Below are 17,374 nucleotides of genomic sequence, written 5' to 3' on the forward strand. Positions count from 1 at the left end.
CTTGTTTAAATCTTACAAGCGGATTCTCCAATAGAAATGTAGGAACGTGCTGTCATTCAGTTGTTCAGGGGGGTTTAAAGTATTCAGAACAAATCAATTATAGATACAAGACAGAGAGGTGGGACATTGCCCAGGTGCACTGGGAAATGTAATTTTTTTTTGTTGTAGGTTTTATTTTTTAATGGGATGGGTGAAGTTAATGTCACTTGACTAACCATTTCCACTGTTTTTCCAGTGTTCATTTGCTATGCACATTTTCTGGTGTGTTTTATCGGTTTTTACCGGTTAAAACCGAAAACCAGAAGCCCTAGTTATAATCTTATCATCTTGTTTTAGGATTAGCTACCAACTTTTGCAGATGTAAAATATCGGTATCAGAAAGGAAATTGCAATAATCTGTTCTAGAAGATTCAAAGGCAACCTATGAAAACCTGGGAATCAGATTGGGTTGGCATGGACCGGTGTCTAGTGATAATCTTGAAATGAAAATAGGACGTCTTGGTAAAGGAGTGGACATGAGTTGCAGGCATAGCTTTGGCTTTCTCAGATGGTGCTGTGATCCAATCAACATATCCTCAGTTTAATTGCAGATGGGTGCTGCTCATCCGGGACCTCATGTCTGTGGTACAAGGAGACAGGATGGAGGCAGCCTGTCTGTCAAGATGACTGGATAGAAAAGCAGATACTGTCATTGGCATAAATGTGGAAGTTTATGACATACCAACAGATCTACTGACCATGAGGCAGCAAAGTGGAGCCAAGTGACACTCCAGACCTCATCACTCAGTGTGCTGATGAAACAAACATTCCTGAGGGCGATTAAGGTCTTGTCCTACACATCAACACTTTTTGTGTTACCTCTGGAATAACCTATTCCTATGTTGGGTCTCCCTGCAACAAGAACTGTCTGTTTCTGATCATGCCCCTGCTCCCCTTGTAGCGAAGACATATTGTTTATAATCAGTATAAAACATGGTTTCATTTATGCAGGAGGCATTGTAGTTGTCTTGACAGACGGTTGTAGGTTAAGGTATGATAGGGACTGGCGACTGTTTGTATGAATGATGACCACCTGCACTTAATGTACCTTCTTTTGCTCTTGTATGAATGCCATGCTTTTCCAGCTCGTCTGATACTTTGGCGAGTCATTTTTGTAAATGACTGCTAAAACATTTTAAGTTGGGCATGCATACTGCATTACTGTGATTGACATCTGTCTGTTTTGTTTTGTTTTTAGACTGGATAGGGTATTGTGTCTTTTTTTAAGGATGAACTACAAAGGATATAAATCATAATACTAATAAAGATGCATTTTCTGTCACTCTTCAAACACCTACACAAAAATGTGACATACATGATGAAATAGGCCTAGACAAGCCTGTGCTTGAGAAGTGAAAAATATGTTTTATTTTCATCGAGATTTCACAGATTTTTCACATTGGCCTGATTTGTACAGTAGGTCCTTCTCTATTTAGAGACTAGAGGGTAATCTACTGAAATGATTAGTGAGTAGGCATAGAATACTTTGTTGGCTGAGTCAAACGGACCTGGGGTCTCTGGGGATCACTGAGGTAATAAGGTTCTTGGTCTGTTAATCCTGACTGCGGGCCAGTATGGAGGTGACAGTGAAAAAGTGGCGTTACCCAGGCTACGTGATGGAAAGCCTCCAATATTTAACGTAAATGTGTATTGCCCCATACCACTGATAACTCTGTGTAGTTGCCCAGATAGAGAAATGTGGTACAACACAATTATACCATCAGGATAATATATTTGTTAAATACATATTGTTTATGTTGTGGAGGTACATCCTGACAATTACACAATTGTGTGCTAAGTGCATTGTGTGCTACAAAATGTCAACTGCAATGTTTTTGTTTTGCGTCAGACGCTATCATATGTACGTTATTTGAAGATATAATTTATAACCGCCTATAGTGTGTGTGATGAAGCGACAAGCCAATGTTGTTAATTCAAACAAGGTACAGCTAATTCATGAATTAACCTTGGCCGTGAATTGATAACGAATTGTGCGTATTTTGTGCAAATGTGTTTGTAAAATTAAACTACTAGTCTATGTTGTTGATAGCCAATATTTCCAGCTGTCGCTTTTAAAGCTTTTATCAATACAGTGTTTATATTAACCAGAGCACAGGCCTCCTCTTTTGCTTCAGATGTGAAACGTGTAATAAATAATAATATGCCTCTCCAGCCCTACAAACCAAATGTTTAAGAATGATTTTTTTTTTAATGGAACGTTTTTTAAACGCATTTTGGTTGAATACATTGAATATAAGACAAAAATACATGTTGCGTAAGATTAACGCTTAACGAAGATTAAGACGTACAGTGTGAATAAAGCCACGAATTAATATTGTATTGAAAGTAAAACCCTAAAATGAAAATAACTCGCACATACATATCGTGTCACGTCATCAAAGATATAGCCTCTCGTACTTCATGGAATACCGTAAGAGTGCTGGACGCAGAGCAGCATAAGTGGTTAAAAAGTCATGCTTTTCGTATGGGGGCGGGGAGCGAGAATAAAAAGTTGTACAAACCACAAATGTAATAACCATCTGCCAACAAATGTATTATCTCCCACAGATGTTGCATCCATGCTAATGCCCGTGAATTATTTAGCACATATTTATTTATGTATTTAAATAACAGGTTAACTTATAATTAATAATATTAATTAGTGCCGGTTTTTGGATATAAATATATATTTTTTAAAACGCCATTTTCATACCCCCAATAATGACTACCAATGATTAAAGAATATGCTCTTCTAGTTAATTATGACATGTTTTTTTAATATGTGTGTGTGTGTGTCTGTTCTGTCCACATACAGCTTACAGTATAGCAGTCATTTCAGTAAAAGGAAAACTTGATTTGATTAATAAATAATAAAAGGACACAAAATGTTACTCTAATCCTTTCCAGGCCTGAGGGCTTGTGAAGACAGTCTTTGTGACAATCGGCTTATTCCGTCGTTTTCACGCACAGATTCCCATAGTCAAAGGCAAAACGCACTTTATGGAACTGTTGCAGTAGTTAAATATACATTAAAACCGCCACTTTGTGCTCTGGTTGTCTTTGGAGACTCGACTGAGCTAAAAGCCAGCTTTCTGGGGTGATTATTATTATTATTATTATATTATTATTATTATTATTGAAAAGCTAAGGAAATGTGTTCATTGTGGTGAGGGGGTGTCAATTTAAATGTATGGCATTATGATATTTTGTTCTGGGCTAGGGTGGTACAGTACTGTACTATTAGCACACACCTCAGAGGGTCGTGAGGCCGCACTCAGAGAGGAGACGCCGCGATCCCGCAGGTTTCTCGATCCTAATCTGTCGCGCCTCAAGGGGGGCAGTTGCCTCACAGAAATGGCCCTTGACGAATTTCACAAGAATAGTTATAATCGTGACATTATTTGTTTACAAATTTAGAATTATTTCAAGCGTAAACATTAGCGTTGGCGGCGGACACACTCCGCCTAGTATTTGTATGGCGCCCCTGTATTAATCTTTTCAACGACGATCGAGGCCCCCTATATGTGTAGACTAGGGGTCCAATTGTGCAAGTTCAAACAAAACCTTGCAAAAATAAAAGTCACAGCCAAGGGTTAAAAGTGAGTTATAAATAATCATAATAAAAAAAAAATCGGATTTCCTCTGAAGATAACGAATCAGTTTATGGTTAGTGCAATTATACATCTGAGATTTTAATTTTACTTGGATCCATTATTTGGAAGATCTGGTGCTCTCAGACTAGACCTTTTGTAGGGTTAAGCTTGGGTTTTTAAAGGCTAGTCTATTGTAGCTCCCGTGCGTTTTAAATGGAACAAATACCATACAGAACACGCAATCTGTTAGTTGTAATGATTAAAACCAAAATTAATTTAATTAATACGTTTAAAAAAAAACTACACTCCTAAATAAATAAATAAATAAAAACACGTTTTCACACTTAATAAAAAGTAATACCCCGCCCCCAAGATATAGCCTACATTTAAATTGAGAAATTATTCAAAGCAGTTCCAAATTTCTTCTTCGTATTTTTCCACCGACAACATACTGCTTAATTAAAGAAACGAATCAGGTCAACGTATATTTTCTGAAAATAGCCGGTAGCCTTACACTGCCAAAACTATTTAAAAGATCTTCATTTAAAAACTTTGGAAGGAGTCATAAAATCCTGCTTCCGTTTACATTGGCATAATAGCTCCATCTTTCGTTTGTTCAATATTTGTTTATCAATCCATAGACTGGAAATATTTGGTTTACACCAGATGTGTTGCGTGTAGATGTTGAAACATTAGCTAAAGGAGTGATTTAAGAGAGGAGACATATATGCGTGTATTGCGTTAAATGACATCGCTATAGGTAAAAGATTCATATTGTTTAAACGCGCAGTTAAAACTATTTTAACAATAGATAAATAGTTTTAGTTTTATATTGGTTCGTATAGCACCGTTCTATTGTTTAAGCATATTAGACACTGCAAAACCCAATATTTTGGTTTTAAACAAACATCTTATGGAACAGATTTAAGCACATATTGGTGTTTATTTTAATTGGTTAAGAATATAAATGAGACACACAAAAACTACAGTGTTATAATATGTAAATATAAATATGTTGCGTAAGTGTTTTCATTCGGAAACATTTGCATCACTAGAGCCACAAACTATTTCAAATTGTCAGTTGCAATTAACAAGGGCAGCCTCTCTGGACAAGTAACATCAATCAGATGCTGTTTTTGTTTTCACATCCTTGAACCCGCAGGTAGCCTAAACTCAATAGGTAATTCGAGCATCATTAAGGTAGACGAAGGAAAACTCAGTATCTCGTGAAAGGCTTGTCTTTCAATAAGAAAGATTAGATTTTGCACTTTGTTCACTGAGTTGAGCTTTACCAACTGGCTAGCTAGCGGTGCTATTAAACATTTACGACATGAAACAAAGGTGTGCGCTTGTGTCTCCTCTTACCCGGTTTACATTACACTGTTGCACAAAGGCTACATCGAATCTGCCTCATGAATAATAAGGCACTCAATCTGCATGATGCATTTTTAATAAAACCCTACTAATTACGTTAACTATTTGATATATCTATATTTCTATTACAGCAGACAACGTTTCGATTGTGCTTTGATTCACTATGGGGGAGGATTGATGAAAGGTTTATATTATAGGTAGACGCTATTGACATGGTTGTCACTTGTGTGATGTATTATTAGTATGTGTTTATTTAGCACGCGTCTTTATCCAAGGCGACTTACAGACACTATTTGGTGTTTGAAATTTGCATCAGCTGCAGAGTCACTTACAACAAAGTCTCACCCGAAAGACGGAGCACAGTGAGATCGAGTGACTTGCTCAGGGTGAGCAAGGAGAGTGAGTGACTTGCTCAGGGTAACACAGTGAGTCAGTGGCTGAGCTGGGGTGTTCTTAGTTGTAATTTAGTAAAACTATACAAAAAAGCAACAGTACAAGCGACGTGTTGCGTGTTTAAATCGATTTTGCAGTTATGTTGTGCAAAGATTTGCATAGGATATATATATATATATATATATATATATATATATATATATATATATATATATATATATATATAATAGGAAGCCACTGCTAGTCATTTTTTCTCTTGATGTTTATTTAAAAGTATATTTAATCAATAAATAGGAAATATAGCATCACACAGCAAATTTCAAATAACTCCAAGATATAAAATAGTTTACAAGCATGTTTTGTTTTTGTCGTCTTAACGACGAGCTGGATAATTACAAGGCATATCACTCAATAGTATTCAGTGGGTTGTCCTTCAGAGTCGTCCACGGGTTTTCCAAGTTAATTCTCTCTGTTGAAACGATCCACAGAACAAGTTAGCTTCACCCCTGTCAAACAGTTGCAGTTCAGTGACCATAACAGAGTCACTCGAGTTAAAAAAAAAAGTGCCGAAGCTATTTGCCTTGAACGTATGTCACTGACAAAAAATACTGATGGACATATGTGCTTATAATCAGTGATACCTTAACAAAAGCCTTAACATGTCCTCCGACACACAATACTGTTATTTAATACAAAAATAGTTATTGCAAAATTAATCTCGGGCCATATCACGTAGTGCACTTCACAATGTGGTTTCTCTCCAGCAGTAATTGGACTTTTTTAACAAGCCTTTTCTCACTATTTTGTGTATCATTATTGGCCTACAGTCCAGGAAAAAAAAATATTGCTTTTTTAAAAAATATAATACTGGCCTATATGAGGGTTTGAATACCTGCAGTGACATTCGGGATTAACTTGTGCAAATCAGTGGCGTGACCAGGATTTTGTTTGTGGGATAGATGGAGATTTGAGTAATAACACCCGGCTCCTATGAACTTTAGTGTTTGGTGTGGCGGGTTTGTTTTCCCCAGATGGGCTGTTTTGAAGTTCTTGTTTTCTTGTGATTATTATTTCAGTCCGTGCTGTGTTTCTTTGTGTCTTCTCAAGTCCACTTTTCTTTGGAACCCCTTTCCGCAGAGGTCGCAGCCAAACGGTTTGAAGCCGGTGTGCTTGCGGCTGTGCGTGATCAGGTTGGAACTCTGGCTGAAGGCTTTCCCACACACCTGGCACTTGTGAGGCTTCTCACCTGCATAATAAATAATTACAAAAACATTTATATACATATATGTTAGACCAAAACAACTACAATATTTACGTGTGGCCTTTATACGTTTTCTTGGTCAGATGTCTGTTTTTCTTCAAGCTTGTAACTTCTCAATGCCTTTTGGATTGACGAAACGAAACGCGTATAATTACTTTTTTTTTTTTTTTTTTTTTTAAAGAAACGATTGTCCAAAAATACCCCAAAAGCTGCTAGCTGAATACAACAACAACAACAACAACAACAACAACACTAACATTGCGCTTATATAGCGCCTTTCAAAACCAGGTCCTCTCAAAGCGTTGAACTAATTCTAGAAGAGCAAATATGGTTTAAAAACAATACTTTGAAATGAATACGAAGGCAATCTGCGAGGTGATGTCCTTTGACCTCTGGTACGCAATGCAAACCTTGCCACGCAAAGCAGACTGGCATCCTGTGAGCGTGCTGTACTGCCAGGGATGATTGAGATAATAATTCACTGAGATATAATGGAGCAAGACCATGTAACGCCTTATAGGTGAAGACTTATAGATCATCGATGACCAATCATGTGGGAGGGCACAATGGTATTAAATGTGCCTTGTTATCTTAAACACACACCCTTCCAGCTTTTCAGCACGGATATCAATTCACACATTGGCGCTGCTATAGATACACTAGAAGCAACAGACGTCCAAAATCTAAGAACAGTCTGCTAGCAGCTTGTTAAAGGTATCCAACTGTTTTCTTTTAATAATTTAACGGTGAACAGACTTATTTGGCTTCCTATTGTAGGCTAGCTCAGAAGACATATAGCCTATTGTATTTGCAGAGGGTCCTCTTTCGAACAATACGACTGAACGGCTTTTTACGCATAGCATCTTCATTAGGCCCGTCTTGTTCGTGATGATAAACGAACAGCTGACTGCAACATTGCCACAGTCTGTGAATTACGCAATGTGTATTCTTCTTCTTCTTCTTCTTCTTCTTCTTCTTCTTCTTCTTCTTCTTCTTCTTTCTTCTTATTATTATTATTATTATTATTATTATTATTATTATTATTGCATTCGATTAACACTTTCATATATGCTGACCTCATATGGGACAGATAAAAAAAAAACACTCTTCTCTATATGACATATGAATGACGCAAATGGATAAGAGGATGCAATTTTCCCTCTATAAAGCAACAGAAAAGAATGCAATGAAAAATTATTTATTATCTGTCCAAAACCATTTTTTTAGCTATTAAAAAAAATGAAATGCATGAAAGGGTTATACAAACTTATCAACTAAGCGCTAACCCTACTGACAGTGGTGCCATTACGCAGGCAATATTACATCGTCCATTATATAAGCTCTGGTCTTGTACACAGGACACTTTCAATGCCTATCACTTTGTACTGATTCTTGGGAACGCACGTGTTCTAACAACAACAGCACACAACAGCAAATATTTATCAAATGAAATCAGATCAATCGGTGTCCTAAAAGCCTTTGTTTAGTGTAAAGTCTCCTTTTGCCCAGTGTATGTATTTGGACATGACGGGATGCTCAGCTGGGATGTTGCTCTTTTCAACAGTCAGCCTGATTTCAGTGGCCCTTTAAATCAAGGCCACACAAACATAATCCCTCAAATCATCTTATGGAGAAAACCTTTCTAAATAAACACAGCGTCGATCATATTGAGGTAACACTGATTGAATTGCGAAGTTTCCATTATTCAACAGATGTCGTTTATGAAATCATAATCAAATAACCCTTCCTTTGACAGGTATTGTTAGCTGGTTTTAATATTGCACAGACCATGAGAGCTAGGCCCTTCACATACGTATGCAGCAGGGAAATATTATAGTCAGAACTGAGGTAGGTACCTGATACTTTAGTGGAACCTGAGCTATGGGCAATGCCAGGCACACAGTCTTTGTGCCAATGCTTTTAATATGGGGTACATGTATTTATTCTGGGGCATAATGCACATAGGGGGCTTAACTGGAGCATCATTTACCTGTGTGAATGAAGGTGTGTTTCTTCATGTCTGACTTCTGATGAAATCTTTTGCCACAGTACTGACAGGGATAAGGTCTGGTATCAGAATGAATTAGCAAGTGAGTGGACAAAGTTGAAGATCTTTTAAAAGTTTTACTGCATATCTTGCAGTCAAAACTTCGCTCCTAAAAGAAAAGAAAAAACAAAAGGAAAAAAAACGACATGAGGTCAATAAAAAGTTCAAACAACCATTTCTAAACATAATTCTAGCATACTTCAACATAATGCATTTCCACTTCCTGTCAAACAGTGATAGGATGGTAGCTAAACACACATTACATGGCAGTATATGAATAACATTTAAATAAGTCATTTTTTTCATTGAATACAATGTTTTAAAGAAAGTTTAAAACATCAATTCACAGATCAACATATCGAACTCTACATTTTTTTTTTTTTATTTCCCTTGTAGTTCTACAGAAAATGCTTTGTGGTTTAAGTTTTAAATCCAAGTTTAGGGGACATGCATTGCAACCTGTAACTTATGAATACGTTATTGCAGTTATGGTTGGAACTGAACTGCACATTTACAATGAAATAGGAATACATCTTGCAGATTATACTTTACATGCACGCTATGTAGTTAATGCATTAGATACCTGAGAATGGACTGCTCTGTGTTGCTCCAAGCTTACTGCGTGCCCAAATGTTTTCCCACAGATTTCACAGGCGAAAGGTCTGGTACCACTGTGAGACCTTCGCACGTGGACCTCCAACCCGTGAGGAGTGGAAAAAACCTGGAGTGACATGAAGGGAGACGAGAGTTATAACCGTGTGTTCCTATTCAAAAGGGCGCTGGAACTAGAGGCGCTGGAGTGCAGCAGCATCCCTGGCTTTGCATGCCTTCCATCATATACAGGGGTTACAGTTTTGTTCAATGGCTTTGAGCACCTCCACTTTAAAAATGGTTCCAGTGCCACTGCCTGGACAGTCTGTACTAGAGCTCTTTAACCCATATAACTGTTTTGCCTCGTTCCCATAATCAACATGTCAAGACAAAATGTAAATGTGACTTTTGCACATTGTTCAGTTTATCCCATTCGTTTTAATTAAGTTTAAACACTAATAATAATAATAATAATAATAATAATAATAATAATAATAATAATAATAATAATCCACACCTTGCTACATTTAATACACTTGTACGATCCGTTGAGAAGAAGGCGGGTGTAGAGCTGGCCTGATTCAGACTTGATCTCGGGCGCCTTGTCCTGGAGACGGCGGCCGTGCTCCGGATAGCGTCTAGTGGGCGATTTTCGTTCGAAGATTCCGGTCGCCGAGCTATAATTGTTGTAAAGTCCCATTACTGAACTCCGCTCGCTAAACAGAGCAGTGTCGGAGCCATTCTCGCCATAAAGTGCTAGGGCGGTGCTCCGTTTTTGGAGGACTGGGTGCCTCAGTTCAGATCCAGGGTAATCACTCCAGGCATAAGGTCTGAAAGGGATGGAGAACGGATGACTCTCGTCGGCAGATGGAGAGAGTGACTTTTGTGAATCTGTAAAGAATATACAATAACAATAAAAAAAAAAAAAAAAACAGAAAATGCAATATCAAACTGGAATTGGGTGCCTGAAAAAGGATATATTTATTCGTTAATTTAAATGCATAAGTTCAACTTACACATCTTTATTGAATGTGTGATAAACAAAATAAGTTGGGTGTTTGCAGTCCCCAGCAATCTAGTGCTAAATCTTTCCTGGTTAGAATCTTAATAGGGCCGATGATTTATTTTACTAAATAATAAAACCACTATCTTCAGATCATTTTATTTACCGTGGACGTCAGCATTTACCCACTTCATTTTGGTAAGCTCTTTTTTTGATCGTCATTTTAAAACTATATTTGTGACGTTTGTTCTTTTCGATATTGTACTTAAAAAAAAAAAAAAACATAGGCCTATTGTTCAAATAATTAAAACATATCGCTGAGGAAAAAAAAAACACTTTTTAAATGGTATTGTTGTCTTTTTGGGGGTCATCGTGTGATCAGAGATGGGAGAGGTCCACATTATTCTGTTTGTTTTGCATTTAATATGGGAATCAATCAAGTTCAGCTGCTAAACAATGCATTGTATAAAATGCAGCTACAGATCCATATGCCTTAAGATGCTGGCTCCGATTAACTGAAATAGTATTATTAGAACTGTATATGATATAACTGCACTTGCCCGGCGATGCTGACGGAGAAGGCGGTCTCCAGTAATCTCCATATTCTGAAGATCTGCCGGTGTCACTACCCTCACAGCTCAGCGGTGACTTGGAGAAGTCATCCGTCTCAACCATGTGAGACTCTGGCGAGAATCTGCCTTTGGAATCTGAACCAGGAGACTCAGAGCAGCAAATCGCTTCTTCTGGAATTTTACTTTCTGTGAGGAGCATTGTACAAAATTAATTCAATGGGAGTCAGTCAATTAAACATATCATGGCTGTATAGGCTTTGTAATATCTATAACTGAGTTAAGAACTATTAATATTTAGTTGTTCTCATCATTTTGTTGTTGTTTTGTTTTTGTATTTTTATTTTAAACATTGTTTTTTTTTTTTATTCAATGGAGAAACATGTAAACGCTTATAGGAGACGTGAATTAAATATAAAAAAATAGGGTTACAATAATAAAACATTTTATGTATTAAAAATGTTAATACAATCAGTCTTTTATTTTCGATAAAACTTGAAATTTGAATGCAACTTTAGAAGAAAATAACAATAACAATTTACAGGGTCCTTTAAAAATGTCAATCTATATGCTGTAAAATAGTTTGCGCACTGAGGAAATCTACGTATAAAAGATATTTGTAGAGGCTAATTATGTTGCACGGTTTTTATATCAAACAAATGAATCACATCCTTGCATTTAGCTTTGATATCTTCATAAAATTTGGATATATGATTTGTATAGTTTAAAAGCACTGCAATATACACATCTCATTTAATAAAAAGGCTTAAAACTGCACAGCATGTTGTTTTAATTGTTAGATGATTTAAGAAAACTAAAACACCAAACACAATTTAATTTCAATCATAATAATAATAGCAGAGAATAGAATAACCGTGATTTTGTTTTTAATTTGTTCCAAATATACCGTCTTACACTAAAGGAATTCACATAAACGAGTCAATAGAATACCATACCGAACAATAACTAGGGAAATTTTTTTTTTTTTAAAAAAAACAAATATCAAATATGAATCATTTGAATTTATGGAATAAGGACTAAAAAATGTCATACCTGCACATATATGTGCTAAAATATTATCCAGTCTGTTGAAGTCGTCTTCTATGGACCTCGGTTGATGGTAGCTGTGCGCTTTCTTACTCTTCACCAAAAAAGACCTGGGCATGTTGAATCCTTCACTCTCAGCTTCTGTCAAAGCCTTCACAATCAGGCGAGAACGTCGGGTCTGGATGGAAGTCCTTCGTGCACGGGTCCTCGATTATGCATATATAAATATATCTGTAAAGATTTGAAAATCATTGGTTGATGACGACCGACGCCAATATAAGGGATTTTTTTGGGGGGGGAGCGGGGGGGGCGGCAGGAGGTGGAGCATGCGTGGCGCTGCCTCTCCGTTTACACAGACAGGTGATTTAGAAAACTCTATCTTGCAAATCCCTGTCCTGTGATTGGCTGATCTTGGAACAAGTCGTAGTCAGCTGGTTGGATCCGACAGTATTTCCACTGGGAATTCAGGATGAGGGCACCAGGATGCTATCTGTCACTTTGTTACCCAATACCTTACCAAGGGGGGTAGGAAATGGCGGAATTTGACAACGAAGTGCCAGCACGACCTATGCGGAATGTACTTACTGGGTATAACCTTTTGTCTATAATTTATCGTCTTTCAAACCCACAAACCTGCAGTTGCTGTACCACAAAAAAAAAAAGGAAACGTTGTAGCGAGGCTCCTTATGGCTTCTTCCTTTATTTAAGCGTTTTGATGTTGTTGTTGTTTTTTTATTTGTGGTTAGACGAATGACAGTCCTATATTTATACAACACAACAAGACAATGTAATCCTGGCGTTTCAAAGACTTTTGAATACCTTTCTATTGTATTATGTATTTACTTGTATTATGTATATTATTTTATTTCTTGACCGCCACACATGTCAGCAGTGCAAACAGTAACACAGAAGTCATATATTAATTGTACAATGTATCCAATTGTGATGTAATGTAACCAAATCAAATTAGAAGGAGCAATTTCACCGCTGTAATATTTAATCTGCAGTAGCCCAGAAAAATAACAAATAGTCCTTTAATGAAAGCGTGTGCAGGTGCGGGTAATGGGTACGTTAAGAAAGAGGCAATGCATGGTATATGTTTGTTGCTAGATTTATACTGACATTAGATTGTAGGCTATGGTTAATTTTAAAGCAAATATGCATTTCCCATTGTCCTTGCTTCAAGATAGGGCCTTGTAGCCAATATACCTAAATATTTTAACCACACACGTTGCTAACAACATTACAAGAAGTGCGCACCTTGTCTGTGATGTGAAGTGCACGGGGGTAATGACGGGCTACAGGAGACACACGCCGTGCACGCGCCGACCTTTCTGCAGTCTGGAGTTTCTTCCAGGGATTGGTAAACAGCTGCCTGTTCGCTGTTCAAACTGCTCTTCCGCTGATCCAATCCACTCTAATGATAGGACACACAGCAGTATCGGCGTGCATTCACTTCACACAGCAGCCTGCAAACAGGCACCGTGCGCTATTCTATCTCTCTACAGCGATGTGCTCCAGCGATTCCTTTCGTCCTTTCACTGGAACGTCTCATTATTAACCCTAATCATCTTTAAAAGAATGAGATTCATCTCAGAGGATACCTACTGCATATTGTGTTTAGTTTATAATAGAAAAGATACAATGCAGATGTCGCCTGTTTTTTTTGTTTTTTGTTTTTTTTTAACAAAATAACATAAAATGACACATGTTGATGTTAGTAATGACGCATTAGGTTAGCAGTTATACATTCTCATTCTGCACTTTGAAACACAACACACGAGCTCTTTGAGATGTTTTAGTTTGAGAATGTTCCTCTGCATTTTAACGCGAAGTTGAATCTCCCATCAAACGTCTGTAGAGCCTGTCTTGTGTAGGGATTTGTTTTTTTATATTTATGCAAATTAACATACGTGAGTCACAAAGGTATGCAACAGATGGTAAAGGCATCTCAGTGTTTATACTGTAAATACACTGTAAGCTGTAAAGACGCATCGCAGCTTTTTTGGCAGCAGTTGTGTTTCTGTTTGCCTCTTCAGAATTGCAACAAACAAGCTTTCTTAAACATGTTGCATTAGATTATGTTAAATTATTAAACAACAATTGATTTTACATTGTTTGTGTTGCATTATAGCCTGGCTTTGACACAAATAGAGGGCCAATAAAAGGGTCCCCTATGCAGCTGATATAGCCTATTTTATCTTGGTAAATGTTGTGCGTTTACATTCGTTATTATAGCCTGTGTATATTTGTTACTCAAATACCATGTCATAATTACAAGCTGGTGGGAAATGTAAGCTCCTGTCCCAGCTGCTTGCATAATACAAACACCTCCAACCTTGAGAAGGAGCTCACGCGTTAACCATCAGCACCCAGAGAAATCAAAGCAGCTTGATAAATATATTGACACAATATTTACTGTCAGGCTGGTGTGCCCTCTGTCGATAAACCAGCAATAAGACACCATCGTGCCCTGTTTAAAGATGCAACAGTCGATGTCATCGCAGCCTTTGTTGAGACAAATCAATTGCAAATCCCGGCAGTACTTTCTTGCAAACATAACTACGGTACGATTTTCTTACACTTAATTTTTTTTTTTTTTTTTTTTTTTTACATATACCATGTTTTATTAAAACCAGACAATAGATTCAGAATTTTTAAAAAAAAGTGCAGTAACAACATTCTTATTATTTACAAACTTCCGTGCTGAAAACTATATTTGTGCAGTGCTTTAATGAGTTGCTTTCGTGAAATCTGAACCAGTTCAATAAATAAAATCATTGCTTTCGCGATTTGTTAATCCACCGTCTCCAAGGACGAATAATACAGCACGTACATGCAATGCACCCAATAAATGTGGGAAAGGGAATAGGCTGTTCCATCTGCAAGAACACAGCCAAGATAAAACAGGTGAAACACATGCTCTGTGCTCACAGCTTCCATTGATAATATACCTGCACCCAAGATATCAAAAGCAGAAACTTGACCAAGAGCTGAAATGTACTTCAACGAATATTCTAAACATTTACCATTAGCTATGAACGCGCGTTCTAGGCTTCTAGTATTACCTTCAACATTTAGTTTTAAGAAAACCCTATGTGTAAAGCAATATTGATTCTGGGTTGTTCGCTTCAAGTTTTGAGCTTTGTTCTAAAAAGTTAAGAAAACTTTGTTTTAAAGCAAAACAGTACACAAATAAATACAAAACACTCTTTTTTTTTTTTTTAAATAACCTTACTTGCTGTAAGACATTGTTCACAGAGTTTCAATAAAAGTAATGATGGAATTGAAATAAATGACTTTCCTGTCAAATAAAATATACACAAACACGTACCTTTTTAAATGACAGCAACATGCAAAATACAAGATGTAAACTTTCTCATTTGCAAGCTACAGTTATGATTGACACAAAACGTTCATTTGCGCGCTCGAAACACAGAACATTTAGTAACAGCGGTGTAATTAATGATGCGTGCATTCTCATTAATAACAAAAATAGGACTGTGAAAAATACAATACAACCGATTAAATTAAATTAAAATGTAACTTACATACATCGATTGTTGTAGGACTACTGGTGACCCAGGTGAGACGGGATTAAACTACAAATTATAAATCCACAACGTGTGTCCAAAAAAGATTGCAAAATTCTGTCAACGACATAACTATAGTGTTCTAAACAGTCTGCTTCTGAAAATTATATTTCAATTTCAGCTCTAATGGTTCCACCCCCAAACCACAACACAACTTCCTGAACGTTAGCGAGAACTTCTGCAATGGATTCATGTGAATGCACGAAAGGCATAAACGACATTTTTCTTAGAATTATTAGACATCTATTTCATTTTCATTACATTTGTTGGGTCGCAACATGTAGAGTTCTAGAGATCCGTCAATATATGTCAAAAATTACTAATATATCCGGAATTAAACATATTTTTATAAATATTTTTGAATATATATAGACATTATATATATATATATATATAATATATATATTATATATATATATATATATAATATATATATATATATTATATATCTAAATGTCGGCGTGTCTAATTTTTTGTATATGTTTACAAAAGCGAATTTGTGTTATTACACAAAAAATAAGCAAAACGCACTTTTCGTTCCCACATTGACCATAAAGCCATATTCGGCCATATATAATTTTGCGTACGCAGGAGTGTCACATTCCTGTATTTTTTTTCACTGGGCTCGAGCTAAGATTTTTTTTTTTTTTTTTTTTTTTTTTTGGTACTTTGGTATTTATTTTAAACGGGGGAAAAAATAAAATAAAATAAAATAAAATAAATAATAACCCTCACTGCAGCCGCAGAGAAAGACCCTGGTTTAGTGCAGCGCCCTTTACGTTCTGCTCTGTCGCTCTGTGCTGCTAAACACCCATCCAATGTCCTTTACCGAATTGAACTGAATTTGAGCTTTTGTTTATTTCAGTTTGAGTGTAGGTAATTGTTAAATTTGGAATCGCATATGGGCGGGAGAACCCAGTACTGAAGTTAAAATAGCAATTCCAAAGTTCTGCTTAATAATACATCAACCCACACTACAATGAAATAACAGATTTTCTACCGAAATGAATGAAGACAGTATTCTGTTTGTCTGTCTGTCTGTCTACATACTCATTTAGCTAAATGTTGCATTGCTATAAAATGCGCATAGACTCCTATCAATTAACAGGTCTGTTTGGTTATAGGAATGCATAGGTTTGAGGTTTCTTAAGTGTTTTTAGTCTCGCACTGAATGAAAGAACTGCGGCGTTGGAGCTCTTGACGCGTGAAAATCTAACTTCAGTTCGCAGCACACTACAGCTGTACATACAAACTCATACACGTAGTTCCTCTTTTCATTTACAGTAAGCACACTATGGTAGTCTTTTGTGTGTTTTTGGTTCCTTTGCGAACTTGATTTTGTGCTCAGTTGCGAGGAAGCCGGGGAGAGATAGACAGCCATATAACCCTTTCAGATGTAGTTGTAAAGCGACACATTACATGACTCTAGGCTTCAGCTTCCTTTTTATGAGGTGGTCTGTGTTATAAAAGCCAAGGCGTGTTGTAAATGGTTAAAAATTACCGTTCTTTTATCAGGTTTAAAATGTCTGCAATACGGAACAACAAAAAAAACAGTATTTACATAAAATGCGATTTGCATTGGTTTTGGACCTAATTATATAGAAAACTATCTGGGATCTCGTATTACATGCATTGAGAGCACTATATTCTACCTTTAGTTATCACTTACATATATGGGTTAATTCATATATTTAACGGATTTCCTTGTGTGTCCACAGAACAGTGTATAGGCTAAACAAGCAAAGTTACAACAATATAAAGCTCGATTTCTACGATAGCAAAACAGAAGCATTATATATCACACACTATTATATTATTCTTTATTCATTTTGTCAGAAACAAATATCTCTATACGTGCAGGTTT

At 36.6% G+C, this 17,374-nt stretch overlaps 1 protein-coding gene across 3 annotated transcripts; it reads right to left on the minus strand.

Moving 5' to 3' along the window:
• Nucleotides 1–5,701: 5,701 nt before the first annotated feature.
• LOC121326887 (zinc finger protein Gfi-1-like) lies at nt 5,702–15,844 on the minus strand. Of its 3 annotated transcripts, none has more exons than XM_041270511.1 (7): nt 15,473–15,844; nt 11,924–12,148; nt 10,862–11,059; nt 9,816–10,189; nt 9,291–9,428; nt 8,651–8,816; nt 5,702–6,645 (listed from the first exon to the last, which is right to left on the minus strand). In XM_041270511.1, the coding sequence occupies exons 2-7, from the start codon at nt 12,033–12,035 to the stop codon at nt 6,467–6,469; spliced, it is 1,167 nt and encodes a 388-aa protein (XP_041126445.1). In that variant the 5' UTR covers nt 12,036–12,148; nt 15,473–15,844; the 3' UTR covers nt 5,702–6,466. The 3 variants fall into 3 exon arrangements, with proteins under 3 accessions (XP_041126445.1, XP_041126444.1, XP_041126446.1); XM_041270510.1 differs by having other exon boundaries at nt 15,469–15,844; XM_041270512.1 differs by lacking the exon at nt 10,862–11,059 and having other exon boundaries at nt 15,469–15,844.
• Nucleotides 15,845–17,374: the final 1,530 nt, after the last annotated feature.

This window comes from Polyodon spathula, chromosome 14 (assembly GCF_017654505.1).
Source record: "Polyodon spathula isolate WHYD16114869_AA chromosome 14, ASM1765450v1, whole genome shotgun sequence".
Classification (NCBI taxonomy): domain Eukaryota; kingdom Metazoa; phylum Chordata; class Actinopteri; order Acipenseriformes; family Polyodontidae; genus Polyodon; species Polyodon spathula.